This window comes from Conger conger, chromosome 1, assembly GCF_963514075.1.
Source record: "Conger conger chromosome 1, fConCon1.1, whole genome shotgun sequence".
Lineage (NCBI taxonomy): Eukaryota > Metazoa > Chordata > Actinopteri > Anguilliformes > Congridae > Conger > Conger conger.
In genome coordinates, this window is record NC_083760.1 from 86,442,165 (window position 1) to 86,469,338 (window position 27,174).

Sequence of the window (27,174 nt, forward strand, 5' to 3'; positions counted from 1 at the left end):
ACGTTCACTGGGGACACTCCAGCCAGCTTCCCAAACTTAACGAGACATTGACGATGAAAACAAGCCTTTCGGCCCATGGAGGCCCATAATTCTGCTTGCGCTAGAAGTTTTTGTTTTTAACGTAAAAATAAACAAATAAATCTAATCAGCAAGCCCCAAGGAACCAGTTAAACCTGTGAAAAGGGCGGTTTAATTAACCCATCAAGTGCTGAAGAACAACGAAAAGCGGCAGACCCTAGCGGGAAGAGCAAAGCCCGGTCTTGGATCGCACGGGGGAGCTTTGTTTGCCAACAGCCGGATGTTATTTTGGACATCATAAATGCTAATCTTGTCGGGCACTAAAAATTTAGTGCCGCAATAAATCTCAATGGCGAAGCACTGTGCTGATTACTACCAATACACCCAGGCCTGGAGCTCTTTCTCAGAGCACAAACCATAACCGCTGACTAGGCACGTTTACATGATATTTGCATTCTTATCTCCGGAGCCACTTGCACAGCACAACGTATGAAAAACGTGCACAGTCCATTTCTACCCCTGGAATTCAAATTAAGCACCTAGCTGTGAGAGTACACAGGCAATGCCTCATCGAGGATTTCAACCTACCGCCTCTAGATCAGGGAACAGCTGATCTGCTCTGGCCCCTGAATCAAAATCCAGCTCCCGGGTAATTAGTGCCACTGATTGGACAGACTGTGTTCACACCTGACTCCCAGGTAAAGGGAGGGTGGAAAACGAGTTCCAGGCCCTTGAGGACTGCTAGTTGCTGATATCCGCTCCTGATCAGGCTCAGGTGGTAAGGGCGGTCGTCTGGCAGGGTTGTGTAGAAGTGTCCCTACGCAAGGTACTTAACCCCCAATTTCTCCTGAAGAGCTGGTTGGTGCCTTGCATGGCAGCCAATCACCGTTGGTGTGCGAGTGTGTGTATGAATGGGTGAATGAGAAGCATGAACTGTACAGCGCTTTGGACAAAGGCGCTATAGAAATGCCAACCAATTTACCATTTGATCTAGAGTTCACAGCGAGAGAGCTGGAGATCAGCGTGTGGGCGTGTCAGAGTGGGAGGGGCTCGGGATCCTGACCTTGCATGCCAGTGGCCAGGCCCTGACCGAACGCCAGCGCGGGATTGGCCGCGGCAGCGGCCGCCAGGGACTCCTGCTGGCTCTGCTGCCCCTGCCCTGGGGTGAGGGGGCGCTGGCTGTTACCCGCGCGCATCACCTGGGAGACGAGGAAGCAGGGGGTGAGAAACCCACCCTTACACAATCACCCAAACTCTGCTCGGTGCTGTTCCCCTTCCCACCACCAGGGGGACCGCTGAGCATCCTCCCAGACAATTACATTTTATTCACATGAAATATTATACAAAATACACTAATGATACTCATTGCTGCAGCTAAAACAATTCCTGAACTTGATTTTGAGTCTGTATTTGTTGCATCCGTCTGAAAAAGCTTCATGAGATGTTGTTCTGTTATAACTCTGGTATTGTAAATGAGGATATTTTGCTCAATGCATATCCTGAGATCTGTTTCTATTTTCTCAAGGCTTTACAAAAACCGAAATCACTTTCCAATATTGACTTTTTAGGCAGGTGTAACTGCGCTGGTATTCGTTTCCAACCAGTTACCTTAGTTCTGACAGCCCTACACTGGTTCATTCCTGTACATATCTTACGGACGCATCTGCAGTCTGCGTCTGTAGCTGGTGCTTTTACAGTCGTCAGATCAACATATGATTGAGCTAATGAAGTAATTATGAACAGAAATGGGCCGGCCCTTGTTGTGCACCCCGGATGTCATTCCCAAGATCCATTCTGTGTGGGCGGCACCAGAAAGGGGGCGTTACCTGCTGTTGGCCCTGCCCCTGGTTTGCTGCTTGCTGATTGGCCGAGTTGTTGGCGGCGGCGGCCGCTGCCTGCTGCTGGAAGAGGTTGGCGGGGTACACCCCCCAGGGGACCCCGTAGTACTGCGGTGGAACCACGGTGGGACCTAGAACCCGAAACAGAACCGTTGGCATGGAACCTGAACGGTCCACACACATTGACCCCCAAAACCACCTTGATCTCCTGAAACTGGAAGATGAAGATTCTACAATTTAGCAGCACAAAGATCTATAGCTGCTGAATGAGGTGTGCTTTGTTAGGGTTGGAGTGAAAACCTACAGGACAGTAGATCTCCAGGAACAGGGTTGGACAGCCCTGCTCTAGCTGTTGAATGAGGCGGGCTTGGTTAGGGTTGGAGTGAAAACCTACAGGACTGTAGATCTCCAGGAACAGGGTTGGCGATGCATCTCTGGAATCCATCAAACAACAATTCTTGAACCCAACAGAAGTATTACAAGCCAAAGGATTCACAGCCATGTTCTGGTCAATTTAGACAGAGCAAGACGTATGCTTTTTGAACAGAATTAAGCAGCCTAACTTCTACTCCATCTGCACAGGATCTCCCTTAGTCTCGTAGAAACGCAAGCCTCCGCAGCCAAATACGAGCGGACTTAATTAGTTGCATTTGGAACACGAGTAACCAAAAGCTTATTTTAGTTTCTGTTTACTAGTTCAATGCTTTGAACCTGAACAGTGGAACACAAAGTTAAATCTGTGTGCCTGGTTTTAATAATGCCGTAATCGTTGGCCACGGTCTCCAGGATTCCAAAGATTGGGACAGTGATTTTTCACGATTCCAGACTTTGATGATCCTGAAACGTGTCTGTGGGCAATGAGTACTTGGCTTCATTACAGAACACCCCGTGTGTGTTTCCGACAAACAAGACCTCTACTGGAGACCATTTAGGGCAGGGACACTTAAATTTGGTGTTTGGGACTAATAGCACTGCTGATTTACTTTCTTTACAGACTGATTTAAACCTGATGTACCAGGTAAGGTAAATCAGTCCGTGCTATTAACTGATCAACTAAGATATCAGGTAGAAAAGAGAAGTACTACTGGCATTGAGAGTGAAATTTGTGCATCGCCAATTCAGGTCCTGAAGAAATTAAGAACTTACAACTTAAAATTAACAACTTACATCCGTCCTATAGGTAACGGGGCCTGTGGAGGTGTTGCTAGGCTAGGCTAGGCTAGGTATCTTACCCCGTAGTAGTGCGACATTAGATGCGAGCATAGCCGCTAACGGGGACTATACAGAAGACTGCGGAGGTGTTGCTAGGCTAGGCTAGGCTAGGTATCTTACCCCGTAGTAGTGCGACATTAGATGCGAGCATAGCCGCTAACGGGGACTATACAGAAGACTGTCGAGGTGTTGCTAGGCTAGGCTAGGCTAGGCTAGACTAGGCACCTTACTCCTCAGGTGCGCGACGTTTTTCGGCGTTACCTGCGAGAGAGGCGGCGGCGGCGAGCCCAGCGGCAGTGTAGGGGTCCGTGCCGGGGGGGGCCGTGCTTATGATGTAGGGGTTTGGCATGAAGGCGGTGGGAGGGAGCCCTGCTGAAAACACACCCGCTGTCAAACAAAAAGCACAGGCTTTTACACCCGCCCCAGAGCGCCCCCTGTGGTCCGGAGGCCAGCACAACGCCACGCTCCTGGGCGGGGGGACATGAACAGCAGGGGGGGGATATGCTTAACCTAAAACGCACAGAAAACCAGCAGATATTGTAGCCCTCCAGGACAGGAGATCCCCAGCCTCAAACAGCATCCACTGGGCAGGCCTGTACACCTCTTTCCCTGGCCCATTTCCCAAAGCTCATGAGACAACTGTCAGCACTTACGAGCCACAGTCCAGCCTGCACACACAGAAGCTTTCTGCCTCACTGCAACTTCCAATGGTTGCACTTTCTGTAGTACAGCGTCTGATGAGCTCACAGACACTGCAGTACAGACTGATAAGCTCACAGACACTGTAGAACAGGCTGATGAGCTCACAGACGCTGCAGTACAGACTGATGAGCTCACAGACGCTGTAGAACAGGCTGATGAGCTCACAGACGCTGCTGCAGTGTCAGTCATAACTGAAGATGTGCCGCCACACTCTAAAGCACACAAAGATGTGACTCACACACACAGCTCAAAGTGCTCTCATACATGGCTGCAGAACAGGAGCTAGAACAGACACAGGGGTGTGCACAGGCTTTAACACTGAACAGACACACACTTCTTTTTCTCTTGTTCCATCTCTGTTCCACTAACACACAGACTCAATAAAAGACCCGCTCACACACGCGCTCACACACGCGCGCACACACGCGCGCACACACGCGCACGCGCACGCGCACACGCACACGCACACGCACACGCACACGCACACGCACACGCACACACACACACACACACACACTCTTACCTATGTGTTGTTGCTGGGCTGCAGCCAGGGCATACTGTTGCTGAGCAGCAGTGAGAGGCTGCACCTGCAGGTGATTTGGCCTCTGGAACAGCTGGAAGAGGCACAGCCACAACGTCAGAAGCAGGGTCACTCACAAGCCAACAAGGGCCAATCAGGACCACTCACCAGCCAACAGGGGCCAATCAGGACCACTCACCAGCCAACAGGGGCCAATCAGGACCACTCACCAGCCAACAAGGGCCAATCAGGATTCCTTACCAACGAATCTGCTTAAATCAGCTAAATCATCTGCATGAACGGACATTCTTTGATATGCTGAGTTACAGCTGAAGACCACACTGGACAGACACACACTTCCATCTTCTCTTGTTCCATCTCTCTCCCACTAACACACAGACTGAGTAACACTCACACCTACCTCCTCACACACTCAATTCAGATTATCTCTTTCCATCCCTCACACACACACACACACACACACACAATCCATTACAATCCATTCATGCAGTAGAAACATTATATTGCTGAAACAATTCAGGTAAGCACCTTTTTCAATGGTGCATCTTGGAATCAAACCCACAACCTTTGCGTTACAAGACCAGTCCTCTTTTTATTTTTTTTATATACTTTTTATATACCTTTTATTGAACCCCGTGGGGTAATTTGTCCTCTGCATTTGACCCATCCTAGTTATTAGGAGCAGTGGGCAGCCACAGTGCAGCGCCCGGGGAGCAATGTGGGGTTAAGGGCCTTGCTCAAGGGCCCAACGGCTGTGCGGATCATTTATTGTGGCTCGACTGGGATTCGAACCACTGACGTTGTGCCTCCCAGTCATTTACCTTAACCACTACGCTACAAGCCGCCCCATTAACATTACATTGAACTTGAGCCCCATTAGTCTTACACACTGTCACTGACAGAAGAGGCGGTTATAGGACTATGTCTTTATCAGTCGTTTCCAAACTGCGGGGCACTGTAGAGAGGGGTTCGGGTAGACAGATACAGATGAGGGGAAAAAAACGACACTAAAGTTCAGTATATACTTTCCATAGATATTCATATTCAAATCGTACACTGCACAGGCTACACGGAAGCCTTTCAACTGCACACGCACCAGTACAGATGTGACAAGCCGCCAAACATTATTTCAATATCTCAACACAGGCTACGCAGCATTCCTGCCCCCGACCCCGCCCGGAGAAATCGGCACCGACCGGCGTGGCAGACCGATCGCTTAATAACCGTCCCTCGTCACGGAGCTGCGCCCACGACCGTTTCTATCAAACGTTTTACAAATTACGCTCGCAAATCCACATTCTATGAGGAACAGCTGCGCGGGCCTACAGGTCCGACAGGAAACGCAGGGAGTTTCAGCAGCGCACGGCATGCAAATTCCGTCTGCGGATCGCTCTCTCGATGCGACCGCCGAGGGGCGTTTATCTCGTCTGCAGGCAGAGAACAATTAATACGGCCAACTTTCCTAACCGCATAACTGAGATCCTGCAGATATGAAACAATGCTTCTTTTTTTTTTTTTTTTTTTTTTACATTTTGAATCACTGCAATCTCCCTTTATATTTGTCCTCTACTAGAAAAAATAACTTTACAGCGTGCAATATTCCCGTTGGGAGTTTTGATCTGCTGAAACTCTGGGAATAGAATTTTAGTACAAGCTTCCACAATCTTAGTGCAACATAAAAAGCAGCCCAAGGCTGGCAGCTACAGTTGTAGTCTGCACCTGGGACTAGTCTAAATCTGCACTTGGGACTTGTAGTCCACCAATGTGCATCTCGCTGTTGGGAGTTGTAGTCCATTAAGCACACAAACCTGCTGCTGGGAGTTGTAGTCGAACAGGCCGACCGCGGCCCCGGAGGAGTCCAGCTGCACCTGGTTTCCAGCGTAGTCGAACTGGAGCGACTCCAGCCCGACCTGCTCCATGCTGTCCATGTTCTGGGCCTCCTGGTTCTGGAACTCCTCGGCAGGGGGCTTGCTCATGGTCTGGCCTGGGTGCTGGTGCTGGTGCTGGTGCTGATGCTGGTGCTGGTGCTGATGTTGGTGCTGGTGCTGGTGTGGGTGTGGGTGTGGGTGCTGGCCCATCATCTCCGGGCCGGGCTGGGGGGGACCCATCCGCTCCGCCACCTCTGTGGGGGACGCCTGGCGGCTGCCGGGGGTGCGGCTATGGGGATTGGGAGGAGTTAGGCATCCCATCACGGAAAGAACTAAACATTGCCTCCCTGTAGGGTCAGGCTGTCTCATGACTGACTATGGACTGACATTGCATCAGTAGACCTTCACGTGTACACCCAAGTGCTTTTCAGAAGCAAAACAGGTTCCTAGTCGAGGCGTTCAATATTCAAATTTTCAATACATACTTGACATACATGTGAAACTTCAGAGTACTGTAAAAATGAACAACAGTTCCATTCGAGGCAATGCTAATCCAAGCCTTGCTTTTGAATGGCTGGTATAAAAACCAAACGAAGAGGGACAGTCAAACGCATAGCCTGGACAGGCCTGACTGGAGGTGAGCTCACAGGTTACTTACGCATTTCAAATACCTTAACACTAGGTCAGGGCTGCCAAACCCTGGTCCTGGAGATCTACCATCCTGTCGGTTCACTTCTACTCGAATTTGGCACACATGATTCTACTAATTAGCAGCACAACAAGATATCTAGCTGTTGAATGAGGTATGCTTTGTTCAGGTTGAAGTGAAAACCGACAGGACAGTAGATCTCCAGGAACAGGGTTGGGCGGCCCTACTCCAGAAGCTTAAAAAAACATCAAACGAAAAGAAAGTATTTTTGGAGAAGGGTCTGTCCCGTGAAAGGCGCTGGGCTCTGAGGCGGTAAAGCTGGCGGCAGCTGGGGACGCACTTGAAGTCCTTGCAGTCGCCGTCCATGCCGTTGGGCAGGCCGCGGCCGTTGGCCTTGGCGACGTCGTCCGCCTCTCCCGGCGCCATCTCCCGGCTCTTGTCCTCTTCGTACGGGGACGGCTTGTCCTTCGCGTCCCCCTTCTCCGTCCCGTCTGGCTCGGCGTCCGCCCCGCCCTGCAACGGACGACTGCGTCACGCGACAGGAGGCCACACGGACCCAGGAGGGGTGAAACAGACGACTGCGTGGAACCCGTGGAACCCGGAGGAACCTAAGGTCTCCGCACGCTGCAGAGGGGCCGCAGAACCACCCCGACACGGAGAGAGGCCACTGCAGGACGCAGCACAAACTACACCCCCGGAGAGCCACACCAACTGCACTGTCTCTCTATCCTCTCAACAACAGCCGCTTTAAAAACAACAAGGTAAGAAATGTGCCGTATTAACCCTATGAGTGCTGAAAAGCAGCATAAGGCAGCAGTCACTGTGATAGTCTGAGAAAGAAGTGATAGCAGAGTACACTCCAGCCCAGGTCTTACTGCAAACAAGCTTCTCCCCCGAGTGAACTCCACCAGCAGGGGGCAGTCCACTCAGGATGCCCACGGGCTTCTCCCAAGACCTGGAGCGGCACACAGCCCTACACACCCGGAAAGCCATTCCCATTCCTGAGCGCACCACCGTTTATTTTAGTTCCTGATATTTCCTTTGTATTTGGCAGAAGAGATTACGGGGTGTTCACAGGGCTACCTTCTTTCCTGAGTCAGATTTCAGTGTAGTCACACAAGGTCAAACACAAAGTCGGTCATCAAAACCCGACGGGGTCCTTTCCTTTCCTTTCTGTTCAGCTGGAACTCACCCGCTAGTCTGAACTCCGACCTGGCTCCTGCCAAACTTTCCCTCAACCTCCCCCAGCAGCAAGAAGGGCCGCAGAAGGGCCAATAAAACACAAGCTCGCGGTCAAACACACATCAGACAGGAGTGTCAAGAGGAGGAATTTATTGTTCCCGGCACAAGTGTAAGAGCAGGAATTTACAGTTTCCGGCACAAGTATAGGAGCAGGAATTCTGTGCTCCCGGCAGGAGTGTAAGAGCAGGAATTCTATGTTCCTGGCACAAGTGTAAGAGCAGGAATTCTGTGAGCCGTGTTTATTTTATCCCCCGAGCTACACCGTACGGCTGCCAAATAAGCCCCCATCTCTGAGGCAGTGACAAGTCTACAACTTCCTAAGCGTACGGCGTGGAAGAATTCATACGCCTGTACAAGGCCTCTCCTAGCAGACTAGCACTGTGCCACGAAGATTGGTCTGGCCCACCGACGTGTTTTCAGCGCTACATTTATCACATATCACTGATGAAATAATTCGGTTTTCCTTTTCCACTTCTTTTGATGCTTCCCACCGAAGGAAGCGACTCCACTACATAAGCCAACAACGAACAACGACAACAACAATAGACAACTTGGAACAGTATTTGAGATCAACAGAGTCCTAGCTCAAAGCCAGTCACACCGCTAGTTCTCCTGGGCTGGCACAGACATATGGAAACATCGTTATTACAGTGCCCAATGGAGATGGGGGTTGAAGCACAAACGTTTCTCAGGGTAGGGGATGGGGATGGAGGCAGGGATGGAGGCAGGGGGCTGATACAGTGGCAGGGGCCAGGGATGGGGGTAGGAGACAGGGATGGCAGGTAAGGGGGCAGATACGTGGGGATGGAGGCAGGGGGCTGATACAGTAGCAGGGGGCAGGGACGGGGGTAGGAGACAGGGATGGAGGCAGAGGGCTGATACAGTGGCAGGGGCCAGGGATGGGGGTAGGAGACAGGGATGGCAGGTAGGGGGCAGATACAGTGGCAGGGGGCAGGGATGGGGGTAGGAGACAGGGATGGAGGCAGAGGGCTGATACAGTGGCAGGGGCCAGGGATGGGGGTAGGAGACAGGGATGGCAGGTAGGGGGCAGATACAGTGGCAGGGGGCAGGGATGGGGGTAGGAGACAGGGATGGCAGGTAAGGGGGCAGATACATGGGGATGGAGGCAGGGGGCTGATACAGTAGCAGGGGGCAGGGATGGGGGTAGGAGACAGGGATGGCAGGTAAGGGGACGGGGGTAGGAGCGGGTTCACTTACGTAGGCCCCCTTCCGGTAGCGGCCGTCCAGCTTGTCGCCGGGGGAGGAGCTGAGGACGTACTCCACCATGCTGACGCCCAGGCCGCCGCTCTCCGAGCGCGGAGACAGCACTGAGTTCACCTCGCTGTTACCGTGGAAACTCTGCCCCGGCCTCCGCTGCACCATGATGGGCTGAGACACGGAGTGATCTGAGAGAGAGGGAGAGGGGGAGAGAGGGAGAGAGGGAGAGAGGGAGGGGAGAGAGAGGGGGAGGGAGAGGGAGAGGAGGGGGAGGGGGGAGAGGGAGAGGGAGAGGGAGAGAGAGGGGAGAGAGGGGAGAGAGGGGGGAGAGGGAGAGGGGAGAGAGGGGGGAGAGGGGGAGAGGGAGACGGAGAGAGAGAGAGAGAGAGAGAAGAGAGAGGGAGAGAGAGACAGAGAGAGAGAGAGAGAGAGAGGGAGAGGGAGAGAGGGAGAGGGAGGGAGAGGGGGAGAGAGAGGGAGAGAGAGGGAGAGAGAGGGGAGGAGGGGGAGAGAGAGGGAGAGAGGGGGAGAGAGGGGGAGAGAGGGAGGGAGAGAGGGGGAGAGAGGGAGAGAGAGAGGGGGAGAGAGGGGGAGAGAGGGGGAGAGAGGGAGAGGGGGAGAGAGGGGGAGAGGGAGGGAGAGAGGGGAGGGAGAGGGAGAGGGGAGGGAGAGGGGGAGAGGGGGAGAGGGGGGAGAGGGGGGAGAGGGGGGGAGAGAGGGAGGGAGAGAGAGAGGGGGAGAGGGAGAGGGAGGGAGGGGGGGAGGGGGGGGGAGAGGGAGAGGGAGGGAGGGGGGGAGGGGGGGGAGAGGGAGGGGGGGAGAGGGAGAGGGAGGGAGAGGGAGGAGAGGGAGAGAGAGGGGGAGAGGGAGAGAGAGGGAGGGAGGGAGGGAGAGGGGGAGGGAGGGAGGGGGAGGGAGGGAAAGAGGGAGAGAGTGAGAGAAGGGGGAGAGAGAAGGAGGGAGAGAGAAAAAGACAGTTTTAGTAATGCCTTTTTGTTTGTTTTTCTCGGCATAATAGGCCATAGTTTTACGCCCATGCTTAGTCTCATCAGCTGTAAGACGTGTTGGATAACTTACGGGACGCTCCCCAGGCGTTCTCCCTCCACTCCTCTCCCAGAAAGATGCCCTTCTGCCCGTCCTTGGCTGACTCGTCCGATTCCCAGAACTTTTTCGCCGGCAGCAGCTGCAAACGGAGAAGCCAGATGAGAACCGTGAGTGTGGGTGATGTCATCACTCAGGGACCGGAGTAATTAACACTCAGATTATAGAACACCCATGACCACACAGCACCTCACGCCTTATTTAATCTGACTTCCACAAACCACAATGCACGGGACAGAGCAGCTAAATCAGGCACACTAACAGACTCAGTGTGGGGGGTTACTGTACAGTCAGATCACTCAAGCTTAACAAAATAACACTATTCTTCATAATATTTGTGATACCATTTCTCAACAGTGAAAACAAAACGTATGGAAAATAATTCACAAATATTGTCAACATATCAGTATGTGAATTAATATACAAATTACGGACATTAACTGCCACGGACTAGGAAAAGCAACAGACTTCCGATCAGCCTGGACAGAGGATGACCTACCTCCCCCATTCCTCGAGACTCCAGGGCCAGGGCCTGGAAGTCATGGTTCATATCATCTACGGACCGACCTGAACAACACACAACACAAGAGAGAGCGTTACATTACATTACATGTTATTTAACGGACGCTTTTATCCAAAGCGACTTCCGTTGAGCAGTTGATTAGACTGAGTATCTAGTACCTAGAGCAATGTTGGGTTAAGGGCCTTTCTCAGGGGCCCGACATCTGCGCGGATCTTATTGTGGCTACCCCCGCTCTCTGATATGGACTGAAGTGCACCTTAACTGGAAATCTTCAAAAGCACAAACCTTTAGCAAGACTCATCAATGCAGTTAGCTTAAAAAAAAAAAAAAAAGAAGAAAGAAAATAAACTAGCGTTTGAAGTCTGTTCAAACAAGTGATCCGAATGTCGACGCACTTCTAAACCCAGATCCGATCCGCCAGAGGTCTACCATGGCTGGAACAGCAGCCCACATTCTCACGGTGGAGCAGACTGACTCCACGGTGTGGGTTTGCAGCCTACAATACCCAAAACAACCTGCGGGGCTGGTGACAGGCGGAGTGTTCAAGACGACAGTCACTTTCCTCAGATCATTATGCTTTCGCTTTCCCGCCGGGTCCTCGCGTGGCCTCGTTGACTTCCTGCGGCTAACGACGGACGACACATCGGACGACACATCGGACGACAGTCCAGTGTCTTTACTGGACTTACACCACCCAGCTGGCGAGAAGGCCTCTCTCAGACCCACGGGCTCAGGACAAAGGCTGCATCTTCGCCGTCAGCCGCTGAAATGCGATAGTTGTGGCAAAACGCTTTTTTCTTAAGCACTGATCCCTGACATGGAACATTCACAGCTCCAATCCCCATGAAATTAGCTACAAGTCCCTGTTCCCTTTATCAACAAGAACAATTTGATAACACACATACACACCCACACACACACACACACACACATACACACACACACACACACACACACACACACACACATACATATACACATGCACACACACATACACACACACACACACGCATACACACAGACATACACACACGCACACATACACACATACATATACACACAGCGGTTTTCCGGAAGCCTCTCCAGCCAGCCGGCCAGACCAGCCGGCGCTCAGACCACAGCGCTTCCAGCTGTCCGTTTCCCCCGTCACGGCACTCAAACGGCGCACACGTGACGCACCGTCCCGAGACGCAACGCACTGTCCTCAGACACAACACACGTCCCCCACGCCGAGACCGTTCGGAGATAAACACAGGAAGACCGTTTGACACTTTCCACAACCGTGAGAAAACGACCTTTAAAACGAGGCTTTACAAACAAACGAACGGCAGTTAGGCCACGCAGAGCCGAGACAGGTCAAGTGTGAAGTTGTGGTTTTTTTGTTTTTTTTCTTGTATTGAAACACTTGTGAGGACCTGCAGCGTAAAGGAAGAGGGCCTATGGGCCCCCAGTAGGGCAGCGGAATCGGACACGCTCGTGGCTCGGAGGAGCCGGAGAGGGAACACTGCGCCTAATGTGCAGCCGGCCGTGAAGAGGAACCCCGGAGTCTACGTCAACCAGAATTTAAAAAACATGGGAACAGACCTGCCTTAATGCACAGACAATCAGCTTACGATGACACAAGCAGAAGTTGCTGAGATGCCAGGCCATCACTTCGCCCGGCGCATCTAGCCGGAAATTTGACCAAATCACACCGTTTCAGAATATTCGTCGTGATCTAAATTTGGGTCAAAAACAGGTCTTTTAACCATCATCAGAAAGACGTCACTGGGAAACAAACCTTCTCCCTCGTCATCGATTACGGGAACGCACTGGAGAACATCTCACTGTGGTTGTGGTCCACTCTGCCTGTGAACCTGCAGCCACAACATCTGTATGCTGCCTGCTTAAAGCGAGGACCAGAAGATTAAATGCTTTATTTCCAGCCGAACCAGGGGGGCCATATGTACAAACCATCCTAGCCACCCTCTCCTCTCCTCTCCTCTCCCCCTTCCACCCCCGCCAATGACGGGGGCGATGAAACGCCTCTGGAGTCCTTCCAAATGTAAATACTGTATAAACTAAGCACACCCTGCCCCCTTACAAAAATAGGGCAGCGGTTCTTTGGAGTGGCAGCGATCGTACAGTAATACTGCCCCTCCCTGCGCTCACACGCTTATTGTCATGGAGAGCAACAGAGAGCCTGTAGCGTACTAACTAAGTATAATATACATGGGGCAGCGTGTAGCATAGTGGTTAAGGTTAAGGTAAATGACTGGGACACGCACGGTCGGTGGTTCTAATCCTGGTGTAGCCACAATAAGATCCGCACAGCCGTTGGGCCCTTGAGCAAGGCCCTTAACCCTGCATTGCTCCAGGGGAGGATTGTCTCCTGCTTAGTCTAATCAACTGTATGTCGCGCTGGATATCTTAGAGCGTCTGCCAAATGCCATTAATGTGATGTAATGTAATGTAATTTAAGGAGGAGACATAAACGAGCGATAAAACACCTTATCAGGGTCCACCGACCAACGGGCGCTACGGCTAAGCAAAGCGCGGCTCGCAGGGAGGCCACATGCCGCGGTGCCTCAATACAGGAAGAAAATAAAACTTAATCTTAACAATAAACCCCAGACAAAGTGTGGTGCGCAACCACAAACTGCACAAACCATGTAATCCACACCACTCCAGTCTGTTACTGTCGCTCGCAGAAGAACCCTGCAATCACCCCAACGCAAGTGAAGTAATGACCAAAATGTCAAAGAGACTTTACATCCAGTGCCAGTATTAAAAATGTACCGGCAGAATGGCAAAAAAGCAGCGCTTGAAATAAGGATTTATTCATGGTAAATTAAAGACATTGTGAAAGGTCTGAACTAAACTGGTCTCAGTCTAAACATTACAAGGCAGTTAACCTCACAGGCCAACAGGACCGAGGGGTTATTTAGCCTAAATGGTATGCTCACCATCTACGATCCTGTCTGAGGGAAAGGTCCAACGAATTATCCAGGAAAAGAAACTCACACTACACTTATCACTTCTTAAAAATAGGAGCAGAACTGGTCGACTGAAAGCATGTGACTGAATCACAAATATCCTTCCTCAAAACTGCACAAAACACAGGCTAGGCTGAAGGACACTCAGCCTACAGCAAACCAATCATAAAAAAGGAAACAAGACAGCCAGGTCAGGTTATTTTAAACATAGTGCATATCTAATCACTACAAATCACACTATGTGATAGGTTCCCAACCCTGTTCCTGGAGATCTACCATCCTGTAGGTTCACTCCAACCGTAACAAAGCACACCTCATTCAACAGCTAGAGCAGGGCTGCCCAACCCTGTTCCTGGAGATCTACCGTCCTGTAGGTTTTCACTCCAACCCTTCAAGCAAACCTTGTTCAACAGGTATAAATCTCATACAGATGCTAATTAGGGCTGCACAAAATATCATATATTTATTGCCATTGCGATATGAACATGCAAGAAACACATCGCTAAAGACTGCTTAAACTGCAATGAATAGTATTTATTTAAATTGATGTTCTGTTAAATTGTTGGCTGCAATTTGTTCAATAAAAGTATGTCGGAAATAATACATTGCATTTTTTTTTTATTCAGTGGGTATAGGCTATTTACTGTCTGGGGTCTGTTAGCAGTGTACCTAAAGCAGAACGATATTAAAACTGTGCACACTTCAATATTTCTTTAATTATCACAAGTAATATCATGATTGCAATAGTCAACATTATTACATATTTTCCGCATATCGTGCAGCCCTACTGCTAATTAGTTGAATGAATAGGGCCAAATTAGGAATTAAACAAATCTACAGGACAGCAGATCTTCAGGAACAGGGTTGGGAACCACCGCACTTCAACAAAATCATAAAATAAAGACTTTATTTAGCTTTAGTCACCAAAATCTTCAAAGTGTCATTAACTTGATCCGTGCTAGTTTTAAACTGAACTGCTGGGTAGCACATAATCTCCCTAACACTTCACAGTAAAGTTCATGAATTGGCATGAACGAATGAAGTTGTTACCTACTCCAGAGAAGTTAATACGTACAGCTCTGTTAATGCGTTTGTAATAATAATCATTAATTCAGGTTGACAACTGCATTAGTTAATGCCAATTCATGACCCCAATTACAACCACCATACCACACAAAAACCGGTGAGCAATTTACAGGTGAATTCAATGCTGCGTTGTATTACTAGATGTGTACATTTCCATAACGTCACTGGCTGATAACTTCACATATTTGACACTGCTGTTCAAAATCTTCCGGTAGACAGTTGAGGCCTATTAGTTGTCAAACGTTACAACCTGCTTTGACGGGTGTTGTACCATGCAGGCAAGGTTGGCTGACCTGAGAGGAATGCAAAAGCATCGGCCACCTGAATGGGTCGAGTGGCATTCCAGGGAGCGCCCCGGTGACCCGGGAGTCTGGGTATGGAAATTCTGGCCCGGTATCGATACGCGATACTTGCCCGGCCATGTTGGCGATGCTACCCTGCCTTACATAACAGCACAAATAACAAAATAAAACTTCTCCTCCACCATACGCTCCACAGTCATGGAAACAGCAGATGAGCACAGATGTTAGCCGATGAAGGAGAGAAAGGAGAAAAGAAAAGTACAATGCTTGTACAAAATATTTCATCTTTGAGATATCTTTACGATTACGCAGAGAGAAAGAGTCAATGGAAGTGTTGCGTCTGTACAGCTTTGTGCTTCTGACTGGTAAAAATGATCAATTCAAATGAAATGTTCAGGTGGCTGATTAGGCTACTCTTTGAGCTTGGTGTTTAACTTGCAGCACGATTGGTGCATCAAGAGCGATGCATGCCACATCATACCTGCTATAACCCTAGGCCGATACAGTTACGCTTTAATTCTCAGGCATTTAGACTTGTGGCTTTAGCAGGAATGCGGGTCTTTAGAGCCCTCGCACGTAAGCCCTTAACACCTTGAAGGCATTCGATTCACTGAAAGTGTGACAGGAACACAAGCGGTTTTAATTAATTTGGGGCGGATGGTTGCCGTACAGGGACACGTGGGCGGACCGCTGGCCTGTTCGGTGGAATGCCGACTCGAGCGTTTCCAACCAATCACCTGTCTTGCTCATTGTTCTAAAGAAAGCAGGAAGTAACACTGAAGAATGCAGAGACATGGCAGCCGTCCCCCCCGTTTGCATACCTGGGTCGTCGCCGACAACGGTGGCTGTTCACGGCTAAATTAACTCCGAAAGGCCGGGTAATACCAGCAACCACCCGAGAACTCCACGTCAACACATTGTCCGTCTACAACTGGGCCGCATGCGAGAGCATTCAAGACCCAAGCCCAGTAGGCCTACAAAAGGGCATCAGTGGTACAAACCAAAGTTGTCACTCGGCGATTGCAAAGATCCGAGACATTGAACCACCAGACTCCTAAAACTAAAACCAAAAAATATAACACACATTTCTTGGGTCCCTAGTCAGCCTGTAGGCTAGTGGCTAAGGTAAATGACCAGAGGTTGGCTGGCGTAGTCATGATAACATCCGCACAGCGGTTGGGCCCTTGAGCAAGGCACTTAAGCCCACATTATCGCCTGCTTTGTCTTATAAACTGTAAGTCACTTTGGATGAAAGCTTCAGCTAAATAAACAAATGTAGCATTATAAAATAAAAAACTAAGACGACAAGGAGATCCAGAGCTCGACGCTCACTGAGCGCTCTTGCCCTGAAGGACCAGCGAGGACACGTGGGTCTCTGTCAGTTCTCCATGAAGGGTTAGAGCCCGCCGAAACCACCGGCCTTCTTTTCACTCAGTCTCTCGAAAGGGAACTGCAACTGCGTGCCGTACAGAGTGCGCGACACGCCGACGACCTTTTACCGTCGGTTGGTCTCGGCAGCTAACTGCGCGGCGAAACGCGCGCCTTCCTCAATGGCATCGCCAGTGTCACGCTGACCGACAGATGTCCCGGACCGTGGAGAAGAAAGGGCTTCCTCCCGAAACAGGAAGCACTCGAGGGCCTCGGCCAATCCTGCAAGAGAGCTGCCCGCTCGATACACACTCACTGCACTCCAATCGCCACTTCCCCTTTAACAGGGGGGGAGGGGAGAGAGAGCAGGGGGGGGAGGAGAGAGAGAGGGGAGGGGAGAGAGAGGGGAGGGGGGAGAGAGAGAGAGAGAGAGGGGAGGGGGGGAGAGAGAGAGAGAGAGAGGGGGAGGGGGGAGAGAGAGAGCGGGGAGAGAGAGATGGGAGGGGGGAGAGAAAGGGGAGGGGGGAGAGAGAGAGCGGGGAGAGAGAGGGGTGAGAGGAGTGAGCGGGGAAAGAGAGGGATGAGAGGAGAGTGGGGAAAGAGAGGGATGAGAGGAGAGAGCGGGGGAAAGAGAGGAGAGAGAGCGAGGAGAGAGAGGGATGAGAGGAGAGAGAGTGGGGAGAGAGAGCGGGGAGAGAGAGGGATGAGAGGAGAGAGCGGTGAAAGAGAGGGATGAGAGGAGAGAGCAGGGAAAGACAGGGATGAGAGGAGAGAGAGCAGGGAGAGAGGGATGAGAGGAGAGAGAGGGATGAGAGGAGAGAGTGGAGAGGAGAGAGAGCAGAGAGAGGGGGGTAGTGAAAGGGAGAAGAGAGGGAAAGGGGGGAGGAAGATAGGAAGAGAGAACAAGGGAGAGGCGGATAGAAAGAGTGAGGGAGAGAGGGTGAACGGAGGCTTGCTTCAGTAATCCTCCAGCTGTAAGCAGCAGTGAGCCACAGCTCAAAACAAAGACGGGGGGGGGGGGGGTGGGGGGGGGGGGGTACACACAGGTGATTGACAACCGTAAGAGACCGCGCAACTGAGAACGGTCCATGACATCTCGAAACGGGTTTGTGTATCGCGCGCGGTGCCATTTCCTCCCGTCACCTCAGAGCGCCCGACATCCTCTCACAGATGCCAATCGCACCTCGCCATCTGTGAGCGCCCCGGCGGCATTTCCCCCGGCGGTGTCGCTCAGGACCTCAGCGCAAGGGCTGCTCAACCGACCCGGCTTACGCAACGGGCAGCATCGATTACAGGAAAGCACCGAAAACCACAGAGTGGCCCGCAGAGGGCTGCCATCAGACAAGTGGTCCAATCAGACCCGGGGGAGGGGGGCAGGTCTGCAGGGAAAGGCTTCTTGGACGTCCGTGTGTAATCTTTCATTTTCCATGACGTTTGAGGCCTCCGCCACGTTAACCATCTGCCACGCTTGGGTCCCGCCATCAGATAAACCCGCAGAAAGGGCGAGAGAGAGCGGTGTGGCACGAACAGTGCATTGTGGGTAGGGAAATGCGTAACGGGGTCAGCTGGGGGCGGCGAAGCCAAGCGTCGAGAACGAACGCACCGCTGTGCGATACCGCCAATGTGTAAAACACCCGCCCCTCTGTGAGTCTAAGCGAAATGGCACCGTGTAAATAAGCCGGGGCGAGGTCTCGGCCTCTCCGCCAGGCTGCAGGAGAACACCGCGGGCCCACGGACAGGAGGAGGAGGAGGAGGAGGAGGAGGAAGATGATGCTATGTCAACGCAGGGCACTTTACCTGAAAGTGATGGCCTCACCTCAACCCTCACCAGTAGGCATTTTGCCAAGCAGCGCACTATAAAGGAATGATAACTTTATTCACGATCGTCACTGCCTTCTAAGGCAATGAAATGTGTCACTTTGGATAAAAGCTTCAGCTAAATAAACAAAGTGGTACTAATAACTAGGATGACGAGGAGATCCGGAGTTTGCTGAGAGACCAGCGGGGACACGTGGATTTCTGTCAGATGGAGTCTCATTTCTCCATGAAGGGTTAGGGCCTGCCAAAACCACCAGCCTGGAGGGGACAGGAACAGGAGGAGGAGGAGGACGCAATATCAACGCAAGGCACTTTTCTCACACTCAGTGTACCTTAAAGTGATGGCCTCACCTCAACCCTCACCAGTAGGCATTTTGCCAAGCAGCGCGTGATAAAACAATAACAACTTTATTCATGATCGTCACCGCCTTATAAGGCAATGAAACGTGTTCTCTGCATTTAAATCCTTACTTAGGAGCAGTGGGCTGCCAGACAGCACTGCAGCCTCTGGGGAACAACCCCGGTTCAAAGACCAGTGCCTTGATCAAGAGGCCAATATAGACTCTCCGATTAACCCAGCCTGCATGCGGGAGGAAAGCGGAGTACAGAGGTCATGAAAGTCCTGTAAAGAGCAACATGTCAATGAAGAGGGAAAAAATGCCTACTGTACTACTACTGTACACTACTGTAGCAGTGATAGGGCATATGTCAGGGACATACCTGACCCACACCTCCCTCTATTCACCGCTATCTAGAGGCTCAGAGTGTATTTGACTCAGGACTGAAGGAGGAATACGGGTAAAACAGCCGGTGGAGTGAAACTGAAAGTGGAGGATAGGATGAGCGCGGTCGGGTTACAGACGGGGGGGAAATGTGACCCCGGATCAGAGCTCAGAGGCGCTCCGTACACACGGGGGGCGCCCGGGTCTTAACACGTCCGCGGCGTCGACGTGCCGGGAACGCGGCGGGGGCGTTTCCGCTTGGTTTGGCGGGCGGAGGGGTCGCGGGTCGCGAGTGTGGGGCCGAGACTCCTCTTACTCACGCCCCGGGTGACTAATCGCCCCGGCCGTGCGCGCCATCCAGGGGCCCCTTCTCCAATGACAGCCCCGAGGCGGCGTCGCGCGGTTTCAGTCGCCCCGGAGACACCGTCTCCTCCGAGCCGTTCCCATTGGCTGTGCCAAGCGGCGCACGTTTACCGCCCGCCGGGCAGACCGCTTAGCCCCCCGCAGCGAGGCGGGCCTCGAAACCCGGCGCTCCTCAGCTCCGCGGACACGGCTCTTCTGCCGGGCGGGGGGGGGGGGGGCGCGGAAACGCTGCTCCAGTCTGCCGTCGGTCCACTCGGAAGGAACTCCCAGCGAGAACCAATGGGAACGTGCCGTTCCTTCGCGTTACCGCGGAGACCAGAGTCGCAATCGACGCGCTGCTATCGGGTTCCCCAACACACAGACCGTGCGGAGTTCCGTTACAGAAAAGCAGAGGGTATCAGGTACCCCCCTCTCTCCTTATACCACGGGGGGGGAGGCCAATGAGCTGAATAGTGCTTGCTCTCTCTCATTTACATAATGTGCTGAGAACGTGGCCCAGCGTGACCCGAAACACACCGATCTCCATGCCCGACCTCCCGTCCCATTCCCGTTAACTTTAGGAAAAACAGGCAAATTAGCCCTTCTAATGGAGATCAGATGAAATCTCCTAAACCCAGGTATGACGAGCACTTTAGCAGGCTCCAGGACCCACAATGTTACACTGTGATCCGTCGGCTAACGACACACGGCTGCTCACCGGCTACAGGTTCGCAATGCACTCCGTAAACCTGCTTCTAATTCTAAAAGTTAACCAACAAACACCGAAAGCCCGGCATTGCTAATCAAATCCACCTGCCTGTACTTCCTGTTAAATGACCCTTACAGGAAGCCTTAAGCAAAAAGGACCACGGCCAACCGCCATTTTAGGTGAGGCTCAGGTTGGAAACACCGGCTGAATCCTCCACTGAATCTAACTGAACTCGGCTCAATTGTAAAAAATATTAGGCAACAAATTGTAAAGAGGCCAAGAGCACTCTTTACATGGCTATAAAGTGAGAATTTAGGAGTGTTAAACTCCAGTCCTGGAGGACTGCAGTGTCTGCTGGGTTTTGGTGTGTTCCTGGAACCAGTGGTTAATCCACCTCCCTTGTTCCCAAGGCCTTAACTGGCAGCTGATTGAAAGGAAACTACAAATACCTGCAGTCACTGTGGCCACCTGGGAATTTAGTTCACCAACCCAGATTTAGAGCTTCAACTTGCCACCCAAGAAAAGAAAAGAAATATAAAACAGCCATCAGCTGTAGAGAGACACTGAGGAGCAAGACTTCAAACCGGCCATTAAACCAATCTGGATGTTTGGATGATCAAATGTAAACTTTAAAAACTCTTCATGCGTTATTGCCATTTGTTTTAGCTTGCGGGACATAAACTCTTCTCTCTTAAAACAGACAAAGTCTGCTCTGCCCCGTGCAGAGAAAGATCTAATTAGATACTTTAAAGCTGCTTTTGTTTTACTGGAACCAAAAACATTTAACCGTGTCCTTTTGCATACCCTTTCCAACAGTCTCTCGATACTCTTGAGAAAAATAAACCTGACCAACTGGACCACCGATGAAGAAGGCCTTCAGAATTCATCATAGCGAATTTCACAAGGTCTGACACGATTGGCTCCTTAGCCGACCACGTAAATAAAAGGCACACATACCAGCAGGACCTTCTCCACGGGGGATGCAGTCGAACATGATGGTACAGACTCTCTCCAGCGCTTTGAAAGGTCTCATGGAAACAATCATCGGCAGATGTCAGCGTTTGCGTGTTGGGCCACTTTACTAGGCTGTCTTTTAGAAACGGTTGCTCATCTTACTCTTCAGCCATTGGGCAGATGTGACTCATATTGGAAAGGTTGTGCAGGGGCACAGGTGCCCGTGAAGTGGCCTCAGACCACCATGACACACGTACAAACCCGCTGTGAGAGTCTTAACGCCCAGAATGAATCTTCTTTACGAACAACCTGCAGCAAAATCACTGCGAAACAGCCCCACTAGCTGGGACTCGGAAGGTTGGGGTTACAAGCCACAATAACGTCCACGCCAGGCGTTGGGCCCATGAGCAAGGCCCTTAACCCAAAATTGCCCATGGAGGGATTGTCCCCTGCTTAGTCCAATCAACTCTTATAAGTCGCTTTGGATGAACGCGTCAGCTAAAAAACTTCAATGTAATGTAAAGTAATGCAACAGCACTTACTGTAGCAGTGATAGGGCATATGTCAGGGACATATCTGACCCACACCTCCCTCTATTCACCGCTATCTAGAGGCTCAGAGTTTATTTGACTCAGTATGTATGAATCTCCCATTCTAATCACCACTTTCACCTTAGACACTCCTTCAGAGTTGGAAGGGATTGGCTAGAAAGTATTGTTTCTTAAGGTTGCAGGGTTTTTCACTGATCTGACTTTGGTAGGAGTATAGCAGAGACCAGGCAGACGAGTCTGCTAAGCCTGTTGTGAGGTCACTGAACCAGTCCAGTCGCCAAACCCAGTTCTACCAGGTCAACATACCTCGGACCAATCAAATCACCAAGGCACTCGCAATTTTAGCGGAATGGTATTTTAGTGTTATAATATTGCCACTACACAGCAGCAACATTGTGACAATGTTTCATGTCAGCTGGTCTTGGGAGGAGATCACAAAAGCAGGATGAAGGACACAAATTCTCAGAGTAATATCCGGAAGAACCCCACTGACTTCAGTCTCGGAAGGCTTTCCAGGTTTCACGCTGTGAATTTACCCGGCTGACTCCATAAATCACGCTTCGTGATACACACCCCCCCCCCTCCCCCCGCGTGTGGTGTGAGATTCCCGGGACCCGGCCGTACCTGGTCGACGTGGATGCTGTCCCCCGTCGGCCAGCGGTGTTTGCTGGTGTAGCCGCTGAGCTGCTCCCCGGGCTGTCTCTGGAAGAAGTACCCCACCGTGGCGTCGTCCTGGGACCTCCCGCTGAGGGGAGCCTGGGGCCCCGGGACACCCGCCGCCGAGACCGGGGCCAGGGCGTGGGGGTTGGGGCCCCCATCCAGGGCCTGGGGTGGCGGGGGCCCGACGGGGACCGGCCCGGCGCTGGCCAAGGCTCCGGCCCCGGGCCCCCGGACGCCCGTGGCCTCCTGCGCGCCGTTAGCATGTAGCATCCCGCTCCGCGTCTCCTGCCAGCCCACTTCATTCATGCTGAGGAGAACACATGGAATGCTCATTCCACGGAAAAACCTGCGGAGAGGAGGGAGACGGAGGAGACGTGAGGCCCGCGCGGAAAAAAAAACAACGCAGACACCAGGCCTGGGTCAAACGGGAAGCCGTTTTGGATTCAAATACTGGTCCAACTGAGACAACCTAGAGGACCAGAAGTTGAGAGCATTTTTGAGAGTATTTCAGTGTCCAATACTACAGACAAGCCAAGTAAAAGGAAAGTATATGAATCCAAAACGGTTACGTATTTTCCCCAGGTCTGGCAGACACCAGGGACTAATGGCCTTTGTCCCGTTCATTACAGATCTGTGAGTGCCATCCTCATTCCGATCTTCAGTTTAAATCTTTTCTCTTTTCTTCAGCCAAGTCCAAAACAGCTTAAGTGCCTACTATTGAGTCTACAAGTCATATACTCAACAGTAGGCAAGCAAGCGGTCAAGAAGGTCGGTTACAAGTAGGCAAGTAAGTTGTTATGATGGTCCTGTCGGTCGATCTTTTCCTGTTGAAATGTCTGGGGCTGCTTATCAAACAAGGGGAATCACCGTGTGAAACAACCAGTGTCATTTTCACTATCCAAACCAACGGAGATTCTATTTAAAACACAACGGCTTTTAGCCGTCAGGAAGGCCCCTCAGCACAAAGGTAATGTAAATAAAAATGTCCCGAGTTAATCTGTAACAGGCTGTTTGTGAATATGACGTGTTACGGTACCGGATTACTTCACAATGGCGCCTCATTTTTGTGGGAACAGGAATTCAATAATAAGTCAGTAATTAGTGCTATGATTGTTCCATAATATGTTATATTTGACCAGGGTTTCAAAAATGATAAGCCCCTAAGCATCCAACTGTTATAGGGGACTCTCATAGGACGAGAATAAGAGATGCAATACTAGACCGTGAGCTGCATATGAAACAAGAGAATAAAGTAAAAACTCTTGGCACCATGTACGACGAGTACATTAAGAAGCAAGGGTGAGTCAGTCAGTGTTTATATTATATCACACTTGCAGAGAACACCTTATTACAAACTGTATAGTAGGACTATAAAAATAATGTAGGGCAAGGGTGTGCGTGCTCCGCAACAATACATGTGCTAGTGCTCTACAGCAATAGACACCGAGGTGCTCAAAATGGTTCATGACTTGTCACATAACATAATATTGTTTATCTAATATCTTCTGTGGCTAATGCGGACGCCAAGCAGGCCCTATAATGTACTGCTATTAGCTAGCTATATGCTTGGGTTCATGCTTACCATAACACTCATCAATTTATACATTTCAAAACAGTAATGCGATTTATCAGTCATTCGTATAAAGTGAGTAGCCGCAGTTTATACGCGAGTCAAAATAAATCTAACAAAGCGAAGAAAAGTACTCCGCCAAGACCAACTTGAAGCCAAGTTGGCGAAGTTAGCGAGCAAAGTAGACAAACACCAGCTAGCCAGCCAGCAACTCCTGTTGCGTTGGAATCGTCAATAGTACGAATTCATCAACTAGGCAACAAACTGCATTGACACTTTTCGAAACGATTTCTGCCATACACTTATCGTTAATGCCAACCTAAATGGGGTGAAAAATACAATATGCCAGATCGAAAAGAAAGAGCGGCCTTCCCCCTCCTACAGAGGGGAACTGCAACATTGTAGCTCGCTAACTTCAGACAAAGCTATCCCGAAAAACCCCACCGACGACCGGCTGGCGCTAGCTAGCTACCTCACACAAGTTCTCTTAGGTATGTTACAAAATTAAGTACGTTTAGCCAATTATGTCAATTCACACAGATGTCTAGCCAGCTACATGAACTTACTTTCGTGTCGTTTGAACACTCTTGGAGTGGAAACAAATGGCAAGTCATGAACTTCGTTTAGGCTACTCGCTAGCTAGCCGAATTGACGATGCAAGAGGCTTGCTAACTAATGTTAGCCAGCTTAACAAGTGAGTTAGATTTGGTAAGGTAACTGAAATAGTTGCATTGATCCAACCAATTTTAGCGAAGCTGCAATATAGCCAGAATTCAGTCTAAACTTAACACTCACTAATTAGCCTAGGCAAGTTAACTAGAGCTAGCCAAACAGCTTGCTAACGTAGCCATGGCGGTATGGTGTTCACAAACACAAAAACAGCATGCCATTTTGCTACGCATAACAAGTAATATAAACACAATGCAAGCTAGTAGTGTTTGCTACAGCTTTGAAATAATCAGCTAGCACAAAACACCACACACAATTAAACTTAGCCAACTAAGTTACTTACATAAGCAGAGTAGGTCTGATCGATTTGAGCAAAATTATAATTTAGGAACTAGCTAACGTTTGAGCTAGCTAGCTAGACAGCAGGTAAGCTTGTGCTGCCTATATAGCGAGAAGAATAAGCTAAGTGGCTAATAGGCTAACTAGCTTTACAGGCCTCTTAACGTACGCGTTCAGTTCAAAGGCTAGCTGACTAGCACAACTTGGCTAAAAATAAAAATAAAGAACTAGCTAGCTAGCTAAGTGAGCAAGTAACTTACTTAGCTCGCCAATACGCACAGTAACACGTAGCAGCTGGCTAGCTTTCACAGGACGACAAAGCGACTTCAGGACTATTAGCGATCCACCTAACTTAGCTAAAATAAAAGTATTAATGCAAAATAGTCGGCAGAACATTCAACGTCGGCTTCTTTAGCGTGCAAGCTAACAAAACAAAACCACAACAACATCGAGCTAGCAGTCGCTGCTGGGTTACTACGCTAACATGGCCCCCCCTCCTTAGTCTACACAAGAGGGCCTTACCCGCTAAACAAAAGGAAATAAAAAAATAATAAAATGTTATAGGCGTTCAGTCCCACGGATATAACCCCGGATTTGGATCCAACAAGGTGTGCATTTGGTTAGAATCAGGGGGTGGACGGGATACTCACGGGCCGTGCTGTCGGATGACGATGGATATATTTTTTTATTTTTTTTTATAAAGCAGTGTAGTTTTTCTAGTTTTGTGGAGGTCGGTGTTTTTAATGATTTTGGTTTGAACGATGTATGTTGAGTAGCAGTGTGGCCCTATCCCCCCTCCCCTTGTGAACTGAACCACGGGCAATAGAATTCCAGGAATATGGCGACAGTGAGAGGGGGCGGGGCTTTCATCACGGTGGTATACGTCATGGCGAATGCGACCACTTTAGCGCGCATGCCCATTAAATCACAAACGCGAACGCTATTTGCATTTTTACCAACTGAAATCTAACTTTCTGTAGTCTGTCAACAAGACGGAAACACGAACCATTGATGTTTACCTAAGCTGACACGTTCAGTGATGCGCGATAAGCAAATCGAATCAATTATTTTTGCTGTTCAATTGGCTTTTGTTTTTGGTTAGATTTTAAGCCGTTAGTTTGTTTACTACACTAGTTGATGTCACGTGATGCAGTTGTAAATGTGGCCCTCTGTTAGGCTACAGTATTTAGTGCCAGTCACGGTTGTTAAGGCAGTGATCATGCTTTCTTAGCCACAAAGATTTATGAATCAACCTTGTAAAACTACTCATATTGTTGCAACATTGAGCGGGCTGCTGTAGCCAGAATCTACTCGTATTGTATTCGGATATTATCCTTACAGCAGGCCTATGTGAGTTACCATTTTAACAACTTAAAAAAACTAACAAATCTAAAGTCAAAACAAAAGAAGTTCAGCAAAGACTTGAAATCAATATGAAATTAAAACGACTGTTGGAAAAGTGACTGTGTAGTTGCCATATCATTTAGTGTGAATTAATGACACCTACTGGACAGCTAGGAGACATACTTAAAAAATAAAAATAAAAACAGTTAAAGTTTGTAGCGTACATATTCCCAGAGCTAGGCATAGGTGACATAGGCAGTCACCTTTGGCCCCATCTGTCTGGAGCCCCCCCCTCCAGTCCACTATCCAGCTCACAAGAGGACCGCCAAAGAAAACAATTACCTTGGCCGTCCAATAGCCCAGTCTAAAGTCAGCCGTACCTCATTCCACACACAAATGTTAATGAAGCAAATGTAATCTTTAGCACTGTTGGAGGAGTAAAGCCTGTCTTTGCAATGATGGTGTTCTTTCACTCGGTCCAACTGCTCAATAGCAAAGCCAGGCAACTCCGAGAATCATGTAAATGCATGCCATTAGAATTAGGGCAAACAAAAAAAGCTCTATTTCCAGAGTGTGTAAAATGAATGGGCCCATAAAATCTGCCGTCCTTCGTCTCTCCTGTTCAGTGATGTAACACGCACCGTCGCAGCCCCATGCCATCAAAACATGCTTCCCGTGCCATCAAAACATTTCAGTATACATACCTTAAAATATTACCCTTGAGCAATATTATTTTCCTTTGCACGGAGGACTTCAAGCCTGTCATGTAATTATTAACTGACTCGGGTTGTGTGCGACTTTGCCCCGTAACATTATTCATTTTCCCCCAGGAGACCCAGGCGCCGGTGAGAAA

General features: G+C 50.1%; 1 protein-coding gene across 13 annotated transcripts in view; it reads right to left on the minus strand.

The window, feature by feature from the left end:
- pum2 (pumilio RNA-binding family member 2) overlaps positions 1-25,224 on the minus strand; it is a 45,446-nt gene extending 20,222 nt beyond the window's left edge. For 7 of the 13 annotated variants that reach the window (XM_061243038.1, XM_061243029.1, XM_061242953.1 and 4 more), the window contains exons 1-9: positions 10,889-10,948; positions 10,366-10,471; positions 9,289-9,476; positions 7,169-7,341; positions 6,120-6,468; positions 4,294-4,384; positions 3,330-3,455; positions 1,845-1,987; positions 1,082-1,217 (exon numbers count right to left, since the gene is read on the minus strand). In XM_061243038.1, coding sequence (XP_061099022.1) covers positions 1,082-1,217; positions 1,845-1,987; positions 3,330-3,455; positions 4,294-4,384; positions 6,120-6,468; positions 7,169-7,341; positions 9,289-9,476; positions 10,366-10,471; positions 10,889-10,939 — 1,363 coding nt within the window. In that variant the 5' untranslated portion in view covers positions 10,940-10,948. Of the gene's footprint in view, positions 1-1,081; positions 1,218-1,844; positions 1,988-3,329; positions 3,456-4,293; positions 4,385-6,119; positions 6,469-7,168; positions 7,342-9,288; positions 9,477-10,365; positions 10,472-10,888; positions 10,957-22,353; positions 22,746-24,981 lie in introns of those variants that run through there. The other 6 variants (XM_061243047.1, XM_061243011.1, XM_061243001.1 and 3 more) reach the window with 3 other exon arrangements.
- Between the last annotated feature and the right edge of the window lie 1,950 nt (positions 25,225-27,174).